Source organism: Saccostrea cucullata, unplaced genomic scaffold (genome assembly GCF_032062105.1).
Source record: "Saccostrea cucullata isolate Sc308-1 unplaced genomic scaffold, CSIRO_AGI_Scuc_v1 ctg10283, whole genome shotgun sequence".
NCBI lineage: Eukaryota > Metazoa > Mollusca > Bivalvia > Ostreida > Ostreidae > Saccostrea > Saccostrea cuccullata.
This window is the reverse complement of record NW_026929392.1, coordinates 25,125-36,383: the sequence shown is the minus strand read 5'-3', so window position 1 is coordinate 36,383 and position 11,259 is coordinate 25,125. Positions and strand designations below refer to the sequence as shown.

At 38.7% G+C, this 11,259-nt stretch overlaps 2 protein-coding genes and 1 long non-coding RNA gene across 3 annotated transcripts; 2 read left to right on the top strand and 1 right to left on the bottom strand.

Moving 5' to 3' along the window:
• The first annotated feature begins 4,490 nt into the window (after window positions 1–4,490).
• LOC134280745 (uncharacterized protein F54H12.2-like) lies at window positions 4,491–5,702 on the top strand. The gene has a single exon (XM_062763204.1). It carries the CDS (start codon window positions 4,491–4,493, stop codon window positions 5,700–5,702), a length of 1,212 nt encoding a protein of 403 aa, XP_062619188.1.
• Window positions 5,703–7,365: 1,663 nt separating this feature from the next.
• On the top strand, window positions 7,366–7,984 carry LOC134280744 (uncharacterized). Its single transcript, XM_062763203.1, has 2 exons — window positions 7,366–7,824; window positions 7,949–7,984. Exons 1-2 carry the CDS (start codon window positions 7,366–7,368, stop codon window positions 7,982–7,984), a joined length of 495 nt encoding a protein of 164 aa, XP_062619187.1.
• Window positions 7,985–8,192: 208 nt separating this feature from the next.
• On the bottom strand, window positions 8,193–10,806 carry LOC134280743 (uncharacterized). Its single transcript, XR_009994949.1, has 3 exons — window positions 10,209–10,806; window positions 8,716–8,818; window positions 8,193–8,370 (listed from the first exon to the last, which is right to left on the bottom strand). It is a non-coding gene; the product is annotated as an uncharacterized LOC134280743 (long non-coding RNA).
• Window positions 10,807–11,259: the final 453 nt, after the last annotated feature.

Sequence of the window (11,259 nt, the reverse complement as noted above, 5' to 3'; positions counted from 1 at the left end):
TCCCGAGAGGAAGTTTAAAAAATTTCCTCCTTTTTGAGGTTTCATGTGAGTTTTTAAAATCCTACCCAATTTGAGTAATTGTGTAGCAGGAAGTAGGGGTGAAAAATTTGTAGAATCCAAGGGAAGGGCTCCCACCAATCCAGAGATGATAGAACCTACTGCTCCGCCTTTTTGACGTAATAAACCTTTATGATAAGTCCAACCGTGTCCTCTTTGTCTCAGTAATCCGGGATGATACTGCATGTTTCATGTCTCTTGTTCAACTGACCTTTATATCCTCTGGGGACTTCCTTTTATACCTTTACGGCTGAATACAATACAGACAACAGACCAGGCAAACCATCACGCCCAATAAGATGGAACAAAACAACGGTACATTCATCTCAGTATACTTTTCTGAAATGAAGTTTCACCACTGATTTACCACTTACAAAGGGCATGGGTTGTCCTAAAGGAGTCATGATGTGAATCTCAATGGTATCGAAATGTTTTTTACTTAGTTTCAAATATTCCGCTCGAATGGGTTCCCATTTGGCTTGTTTTGAATCCTCCAAATGAAATGTACAAGGCACCACTCTTAATAATTTCAAGGCATTGGATCCTACCGTCTGGGGTTGAATCAGGTCACAATAGACATACATGGATTTCAGATTTTCATATAAATCCACAGTATTGTTTCCCAAGTAACTAATGTTGATCCATTTGGTCATGTTTTCTGTATCGTTCTGAAGAATGACCTTCTGACTGTCCATGCCTAGCTTATAAGCTAGGGATGTGGGGAAACGAATGCATAAGGGACTAAGCATTTTTGCATTAATTTGATACATCACTCGATCATAGGTCTCGTAATATACTAATTTCATACATTTTTCTTCATCTCCATGACCAAGGGTTTTCCATATTTTTTTCAATGATCTCTCTAGTCCTAGACTTATTTCCTCTGTTAAGGCCTTGGGGTGAACATAGGGCCCGGGTCTGAAGTGAATTCTTCTAATTTCCATCTTGCTATCTAGTTCAATGAGTTGAGGCCGTTTAGTATAGGCCCAATCGAGCAGTACAGGACATTGACGTAATGGCATTGGGTCTAAGGTTTTCATTTTAAATCTGCCATAAACATCGCGGTCTTTGATATGGTGAGCAAAAGACTGAGTAACCAGGATGTCAAAATAAGCCTCCTTTTCTGTAATGTTTTTCAATGAATTGGGATACATCATTTCTGTTAAAGCCACTTCCCATTCTCCGTCGGTTAAATCCACTGTTTGTGGTAATAAGGTTTTAAATTGAGCAGTCGTATTGCTAGAAAAAGAGGACATAGACCCATCACTGGGTAAAGTCATGTAAAACCCACTGCTCTCGCCCATGTTCAATCTAAGACTGAGACTCTAGACCTTAAGACCTTTGTATTTATAACAACACTTTTTTAAAAATTCAAACATTTATTCAAAAATTTACACATCTATTTCTTCTTCTTCTTCGTCTTCTGATGATCGGTCCTCAATCACTCGAGTCAACAAATGTCCTTTCTTTTCCACCGAGTCTTTAATCTGGGAAAAGGGGATGCGACAATACAAGTACTCTGTAGGACAATAATGAGGTGGAAACGTCAGTCCTTTTTTCTCCATCTTGAAATAATATTTCAGACAATCTCCAATGTCCGAGTACCATGAACTTTCATTCTGAATGGTGTTGATGGGTGTCAAACGATTCCTTTGAGTACATGTGACCCATTTGAATTGCTGATAATGTTGGTTGATTTTCACCCTCACTCTAGATCCTGTTAGAGTTTTTGTTTTCCCAAAGATGAAGTATCGTTGGTATTGTGAGAGTCCCATTAGTCAGTGTATGTACATGCAAGGAGGGTGGATGAAAAGTAAAATAGGAGCCATCATGGATTTCTTTGAAAATCATCCAGGCTATTACCTGGACAATGTGTGGTTGGAAAAAAGAATGAAAATCCCCTATCCTCTAACAGGATCTAGAGTGAGGGTGAAAATCAACCAACATTATCAGCAATTCAAATGGGTTACTTGTACTCAAAGGAATCGTTTGACACCCATCAACACCATTCAGAATGAAAGTTCATGGTACTCGGACATTGGAGATTGTCTGAAATATTATTTCAAGATGGAGAAAAAAGGACTGACGTTTCCACCTCATTATTGTCCTACAGAGTACTTGTATTGTCGCATCCCCTTTTCCCAGATTAAAGACTCGGTGGAAAAGAAAGAACATTTGTTGACTCGAGTGATTGAGGACCGATCATCAGAAGACGAAGAAGAAGAAGAAATAGATGTGTAAATCATTGAATAAATGTTTGAATTTTTAAAAAAGTGTTGTTATAAATACAAAGGTCTTAAGGTCTAGAGTCTCATCTTAGATTGAACATGGGCGAGAGCAGTGGGTTTTACATGACTTTACCCAGTGATGGGTCTATGTCCTCTTTTTCTAGCAATACGACTGCTCAATTTAAAACCTTATTACCACAAACAGTGGATTTAACCGACGGAGAATGGGAAGTGGCTTTAACAGAAATGATGTATCCCAATTCATTGAAAAACATTACAGAAAAGGAGGCTTATTTTGACATCCTGGTTCCTCAGTCTTTTGCTCGCCATTTCAAAGACCGCGATGTTTATGGCAGATTTAAAATGAAAACCTTAGACCCAATGCCATTACGTCAATGTCCTGTACTGCTCGATTGGGCCTATACTAAACGGCCTCAACTCATTAAACTAGATAGCAAGATGGAAATTAGAAGAATTCACTTCAGACCCGGGCCCTATGTTCACCCCAAGGCCTTAACAGAGGAAATAAGTCTAGGACTAGAGAGATCATTGAAAAAAATATGGAAAAACCCTTGGTCATGGAGATGAAGAAAAATGTATGAAATTAGTATATTACGAGACCTATGATCGAGTGATGTATAAAATTAATGCAAAAATGCTTAGTCCCTTATGCATTCGTTTCCCCCACATCCCTAGCTTATAAGCTAGGCATGGACAGTCAGAAGGTCATTCTTCAGAACGATACAGAAAACATGACCAAATGGATCAACATTAGTTACATGGGAAACAATACTGTGGATTTATATGAAAATCTGAAATCCATGTATGTCTATTGTGACCTGATTCAACCCCAGACGGTAGGATCCAATGCCTTGAAATTATTAAGAGTGGTGCCTTGTACATTTCATTTGGAGGATTCAAAACAAGCCAAATGGGAACCCATTCGAGCGGAATATTTGAAACTAAGTAAAAAACATTTCGATACCATTGAGATTCACATCATGACTCCTTTAGGACAACCCATGCCCTTTGTAAGTGGTAAATCAGTGGTGAAACTTCATTTCAGAAAAGTATACTGAGATGAATGTACCGTTGTTTTGTTCCATCTTATTGGGCGTGATGGTTTGCCTGGTCTGTTGTCTGTATTGTATTCAGCCGTAAAGGTATAAAAGGAAGTCCCCAGAGGATATAAAGGTCAGTTGAACAAGAGACATGAACCATGGAGTATCATCCCGGATTACTGAGACAAAGAGGACACGGTTGGACTTCTCATAAAGGTTTATTACGTCAAAAAGGCGGAGCAGTAGGTTCTATCATCTCTGGATTGGTGGGAGCCCTTCCCTTGGATTCTACAAATTTTTCACCCCTACTTCCTGCTACACAATTACTCAAATTGGGTAGGATTTTAAAAACTCACATGAAACCTCAAAAAGGAGGAAATTTTTTAAACTTCCTCTCGGGAGCGGTCCCTAACTTACGCATACCGGGCATAGACCCAGGTTTGACTCTCAACGACGCGGCCCAGTTAGCCATGGGGCCACAAAAAGGTCGAGGTTTTGTCAAAGATTTACTCCAACATGGGAAAAAACAAGCCATCATGGCCGGAGTGAAGATAGGCACAGATGTGGTGGGAAAAAGAAAAAACATCCGAAATGCTCTTTTAACCCACGGACTCAATGCGGCCAAAAATACAGGTCTATTTGCTTTCAATCGAGGAGTCTCTTTACCCTTTAGAAAGAAGAAGAAGAAGAAGAAAGGACAAACAGGTCAAGGAAGAAGAAGAAGAAAAAGAAGAAAGCAGACAGGGAGAGGAAGAGTTCTATTAGCCCGAGAGGGTCCTAAGAGAAAAAGGAAAAACAAGGAGGAATTCCTAAAAGAAAACGTCCTTTAGATGTGTTTGACTGAGAGAGAGAGAGTATAAATAGGACAGTCCAGGGAACAGAAGGTTCATTTGTGAAAACTGAAGCCTAGTAGACACATCATGTTACAGCCCGATTCCTGTGGGTGTGGGATGAACAATTTACAATTGTTTCAAGTCCCTCCAACTAATATTGCTTTAGAAGACTCGAAATGGGAAGAATATTCCAGGGACAGAGAAGAAGATTTTCCATTTCCAGTACTTTAGATTCCGACACCGCTCCCATCGAATTTGAAATTAAAGGACAAGGAGATCACTATCTGGATTGATCTCAAACTTATCTTCAAATGATATGTAAATTTACCAAAGACGATGGAAGTAATCTGACTGGGGCGAACAGCACTTCCAGTCCAGTGAATAATATCTTACATTCCATGTTTACGGAAATCGATGTCAGTCTGAATGGAAAAATAGTGACTCCAGGGATGGATACCTATCCTTACAAAGCTTATCTGGAGAAATTATTGTCTTACCGACCCAGAACTTTAAAGACACAGACGAGGGCCTGTAGTCTGTGGGAAAAAGATACGGCAGGACACATGGACGAAGTGGGAATAGAGGACCTTGGTGTAGCTCAAAATAAGACCTTTGATGTAACTAAAGGTTCAAGTAAGGATACAGTGACCATTAACGAACCCATCCTCACAGCGTTACCGGCCAATTCTAAAAACGAAGGATTCCGAAAAAGACACCAAGCTATTGCTGACAGTAAGAAACTCAGTTTGCTGGATGGTTTACATTTGGATTTGTTTCAACAAGATCGATTTCTACCTAATGGAGTGGACGTCCGTTTGCGATTTAATCGAGCTAGACCCTCTTTCTACATGATGATCAAAGGAGGAAGTACAGGAAAAGTGAAAATATTGAGTATGATCTTGTGGGTGAGAAAAGTCAAACCCACAGCAGTCATGATGAATACCATTAATCAAAGTTTGAACACCCACAGAGCCAAATATCCCCTGAGAAGAGTGGAAGTGAAAACCTTTACCATCCCCATAGGGACCCAGTCTAAGATTACGGATCATCTGTTTCAAGGTCAGATGCCTAAACGTCTCATTTTAGGCTTTGTGGAGAATGCGGCCTTTAACGGAGATAAAACTAAAAATCCCTTTCATTTCCAAAACTTTGGGATCAAGAAATTAGATGTCAGTATCAACGGAGAAACCATGAGTACTCGTTGTTTTGAGCCTAATTTCAACGACGATTTATATCTGAGATCATATCTCAGTCTGTATCAAGCCCTGGGAAAATTAGGAGAAGATTGGGCTCCAGACATCACCCTAGAAGAGTATAAAAGCGGCTACACTCTATGGGGCTGGGATTTCACTAAAGATCAAGAAGCGCAATCGGATAAATTCCACATCATAGAAACAGGAAATCTGAGAGTAGAAGTGCAGTTTACCAACAATACGGCTACCACCATCAATTGTGTGGTGTATGCAGAATTTGATAACCTATTAGAAATTAACAAACAGAGAGAAGTGAGCATTGATTACTAAAAATGGATACGGGACAATTGAGAGAAGTCTTATCCAGAGAATTCAAGAGTTCTTTTGGAGGCGTGTATCCTGTAGATTTATTACCGGATCAATTAAGACCTGGAGAAAAAGCTGTCGTGGTCAATACGGATCCTCAAGATCGACCTGGAGAACATTGGGTGTGTCTATATGTGAGCAATCCCGTGGTGGAATATTTCGATTCTTATGGATTTCCTCCCTTACAAAAAGAAATTCAAGATTTTATCCAGCGTCATGCTCAACAATGGATTTATAATCCGTATCGCTATCAAGACTGGAATACCGACGTGTGTGGACAATATTGCGTGTATTATTTACATCAAAGAGACAAGAAAAGAAAGAAAACCGACGAGTGGCTATTCCCCTTTGACCAGAGTACGGCCTTACAAAGGGACAGATACGTGGCGAATTGGTTTAAAAACACTTATCATAAATTACCTACGGGTCATGGACAAAAGTGTCAATGTTTTTATCAAAATGTATTGTAAATGCATTGTTTGCTGTTTGTTGTTGTTTGTTTGTTGTTTGTTGTTAATAAAGAATGAAAAAAATCAAAATCTGTGTTCTTATTATTTATGTGTTAGTGTTTTCAGTAAAAAAAAAAAAATCCAGTTTGAACTGGTTAGGCTAGGCTGAGCTTTGACTGTGAAGTGTGACGTCATAATAACATTCTTGACTCGCTGCCAAGTATTTACCTGTGTAGTCAGCATTAAAAAAACGTAGGTAAAACGTATGTTTTGCACACGGCCCTTATCTTTCAAGGTGAGGGGTATAAAAACAAGGTGTTAAAGACGATCTTCCTCAGCTGGGGGCATGTGGTTGATAAACGACAGTTTGGCAAGCGAATTCCTAGAATATTAGAAGAAGAAGACATGGAGATGGATAAAGATAAATTTGCTTTATTAGAAAAGAGAATGACGGAACCTATGGAGGGGGATCACGAAGCTCCTCAAACAAAAAGAAGAATAGAGTTGAAAACCCTGGATCCGGAACCTAAGAATGAATATTTACCCCTGCATGAGCCTGTGAAGGATCCTAAATTTCCAGTTAGAAGTTACAGGACAGCCATTAATTGGACTTTCACTATTAAAGAGCCCAAAGAAGAAGATATAGACATGTTTCTGAGCAACCAAGATGATTTCTTCTTCGGTTTCCAGTATTTGATTATACAAAAAGAAAGACATCCCTGGACAGGAGAACTGCATCAAATCAGGGGATTCATTCAAATGAAGGAACCAGAAGGAGGACTGACTATGTGCAGACTTCATATCGCTGCCAATTTTGCTATGTCTCACAGTACCCCAGAATTGGAAAGTATGTTTTACAAGCAAGGAGGTGACTATGAAGAATATGGTGTTCTGAAACCTGAGGAGAGAAACAAGGAATTGGAGCCCAGAGATTGGATAGAATGGGAAATAGGAGCTTGGAAGAAACCTGAAGCTATTGCAGCCAGAGAAGCTATGAAGAAAAAGTTCTTAAAGAATGTGAGCTGGTCAAGATGTGAATAAAAAAAAGATTGAACTGTTATTTATTGTTAGATCTCAATAAAAAGAAAAAAAATATTTGAAATCTTGTTTTATTGTGTTGTTGTTGTTGTTGTTCTATAAAAACAAGGGTGTTTTAAAAAATAGATTCATTTTACATCATGAGTCTCCAGGAGATACAAGGTGATTTACTTAACTGTGAGGTAGAAGCTATTGTTCATCAATGTAATTGTTTAACTGTAAAAGCTCATGGATTGAGTCAAAGTATTGCAGAGAAATTCCCACAAGCCAATCTCTATGCCACCCGCAGACCTCTAGGGACTAGAAATTTAGCTGCAGAAGAAGATAGAGGAATTCCAGGCACTATTAAGGTGTTTACCTCACAAACCCCTGTAGTTATTTGTTTACTAGATCAATGGGATTATGGAAAAGCAAGTCACCGACCTGAAAGAATTTCCACTTATCAGGATACCCCACAAAACAGAGAGCAATGGTTTCAAACTTGTTTACAAGAAATGGGGGAAAGTTTACCTTACCAGACTTATGCTTTTCCTTACAAGATTGCCTGTGGACTAGCAGGAGGAAATTGGATTCATTATAGACATTATATTGAACAATTTGTACACACTTATGAAAAACATGTGTACATTCTTCATCATCGTTAATTGTGTGTTTTCATGTGATGTAAAATAAAGAAAAAAAAAGTACCTTTTATCTGTCATACTCTAAAGTCTGTTTAAACAGGAGAGAAGGTCCACCGCAGTCCCCATGCACTCATAAGCAGATCTCGGGGGCAGTAGAAACACTAGGTAGTTTTCTTTCCCCTGTGATATAATGTCAATATTTAATGGAAAATTCAGAAATTTATCAGCACTTAAAGATAAAAACTTGCTATCTTTATGGTATTGATTTCCATTATCAGATTTATTTTTATCCATTTTAAAATATAAACATTTAAATAAAACTAATAATTATCTTAATAATAATAATAATTAAATAAATAAATTAAAATGATATCTCATTGAAACTTTTAGATTCAAGTTTGTTTTGTTTTTATCATAATTGATTCACTGTGTATTTCCAAAGGAAGACCAGCAGCCAGGCTTCACTTCATAGAGAATGGATTATAGATGGTTAGGAACAAAACATATCTTCCAGGTTGAGGACTGTATAGAAAAAAAATAAAACCCATTTTGTTATTATGATTTAAATTACATGAGACAATGCCTCTTATAAATGTAATGCAAAATAATATCTCTTATATATATGGATACCTATACTCTAATCAATCATATTAAATGTCATTTGTAAAATGTATTTTTTAAGACAGATTTATTTAGGATCGACTTTAAATGATGACATGAATAGCAGGCCATACTTTAAGCACATGACAAAACATTATCTCAAATTACACAGAAATGGGTTATTTAGCATAGCTGACATTAAACATATAGGTGAGCGATAACATAATCACAATCATAAACAATGTGAAACAACTTTAAACGACCTACACGGTGGATTACAAGCCTTTTTCACTGGGGTAAAATCTTGCCGAGATTCGCCATGGCCGCCGAACCCGACTGTATAAAGATGAAGTCATACAATAACATAACACTGATGTAGTATTACATGATTTTTTTAATTTTATTTCTTAAAAACTATAAGGGGAGTTTACCAAAAAAAAAAAAAAAAATTAATAAGAAAAAAAATTTAAAGTTATTTTTAAAAAGTTAAAAGTTAAAAAAATTAAAGTTAAAAAAAAAATTTATAAGTTATTAAAAAAGTTATAAAAATTTAAAAGTGACCTGGTGTTATAACTTGAGAGAAACACACACAATGTTTCTTGTTTTTACCCACTGTATAAGGTAATCTTTTCTTTTTTTTTTTTTGAACACACAACCGTTTCATTTCTTTGACTGTATAAAAAAAAGATCATCTTTTTTTTTTTCTAAGATACAATCGTTTCTTTGACTGTATTTTGAAAAAAAAAATCTTTTTTTTCTAAGACACAACCGTTTCTTTTTTTGACTGTACAGAAGGCATCTTTTCGAAACAATTGGGCAGCCCTTAAAAGGGCTTTTTTTGTAATTTTTTGGTTTTTTTAAATTATTTTTTTTTGGTTTTTTTTCATTTTGGTGTCAGGTTGCGTCCAGGTGGGTTCCCTTTTAATGGCTCAATAAATCGTGGACCATCTGGCCAAAGTTCTCATCTGAATCCGAATCGGAACTGCTCTGGTTTCTGTTGAATTCCGGCCTCCGGGAAAGGGGCTGTACGATGGGGTCAGCGTTGCGACAGAGGGGGCAGGGTAGTCTTTGCTCGAAGAGCCGGGCGGCACACAATGTACATGCTGGCCTCTGCAGGCATCTGCTGCAAAAGAAATTGCTGTCTTCGTTTTCCGTCATACACAGGGTGCACAAAATGGGTTGTGTTGGCACCCTAAACCCCCAGCGGGGAATCCTCCCCTGGTTCCTGGCCCTGTTCTGTAAAGCCACAGGTCTAGGTAGCAGCGCTGGAACAGCAGGTCTTGGCGCGGGAGCCCGTGGGGGTGCAGGTGGCGACCGGGATGGTGGTCTGTGATAGGGGTGGGCTCTGCTCCTCCGTCTCTCGTTGTTCATCTGCACTCGCAACATATCAAAGTGACAGATCTCACGCCCATTATCCAATCTTCTTACTATTACTTGATGTTCTACGGAGATGCCGGGTATAAGGTACAGTATAGGTCCTCATAAAATTGGTTTGCCATCATCAATGGTGTAAACTGCAAATCAGCTACGAAGGAATGACACTGAGCGCTCGGAGGGTCTGTATTTATAAACAATAGCAGACGATCGTGCAATTGCGACAAAACATCAACAATCCAATCACGTGATCAAATGTGATTGGCTAAAACAAAAAAATCGCTTTTGATCATGTGATCAAAAAAAGCCCCACCACAGTGACAAAGCGAAATTGAGGGAACCCGATCCCGAACCCGACTGTATATGACGTCATACAATAACATAACAGTGATGTAGTATTACATGATTTTTTTTATTTTATTTCTTAAAAACTAACAAAGCTTCTAACTGTCGAATTCTCCTCCGAAATCGTATTCGATCCGCTACTAATTGCATCCAGGGACTTCTCCGGTCTTCGGGGGGTAATTCGTAGATTTGATTGAGGCTGGTATTAAAAGTCACTGATTTCCTAGCCTGTGTGAAATTTCCAGGTATTTCATTCCGTATTGAATACATACTTTCTCCATCGCATCTATGTCCTGCCACAGTAAAATCACTTTGGCCGCTTGGGGATGGGTCAGGAAACTGTAAGGCTTTCCGAAATAACGGGTCAGGTTCAGTCCGTACCATTTCTGGGGCAGAATTGTTTTCATATGTCGACATAGAAAATGTATGGTAGCTAGTCTCCCCATGGTCGTCGCATGATGTGATAAGGCTAGGCATTGTAACCATAAATCCTGAGGGGTTTCCATGATAGTGCTCGCTTCCTGAAATACTTGTTCTGCCTCCGGGGATAGAGCTTCTTGGTGGTTCTGTGCCCATCGTACTAAACAATCATATCCATCTAAAATCAGAGAGTGAGTGTGTATCAGGGTTGACATGATAGTCGATTGTGAAGAAAGGATCAGACTTTCCTTCTCATTTATACCCCGTATAAAACGTAGGTCTATCGTATATTTTTTGCACACGGGCCCTTGACTTGAATCGCTGCCAAGTATTTACCTGTGTAGTCAGCATAAAAAACGTAGGTCTATCGTATTTTTGCACACGGGCCCCTGACTTGAATCGCTGCCAAGTATTTACCTGTGTAGTCAGCATAAAAACGTAGGTAAAACGTGCACACGGCCCACAGCAGGTATATAAAGCGGAGCTGGGATTTGAGGATCAGTCATGACATTTCGAACTTGACGTGAAAAAAATATTATGGCAGAAGCAATGATGAATACTCCAGACAACCCCAGCTATGTGACACCTGAAGGGTATGTAGGAGCCCCCATGCCAGAGTCACAGGATGCAGTGGGATTTGATTTGGGCATGTATAATCTTCCAGAATATGCG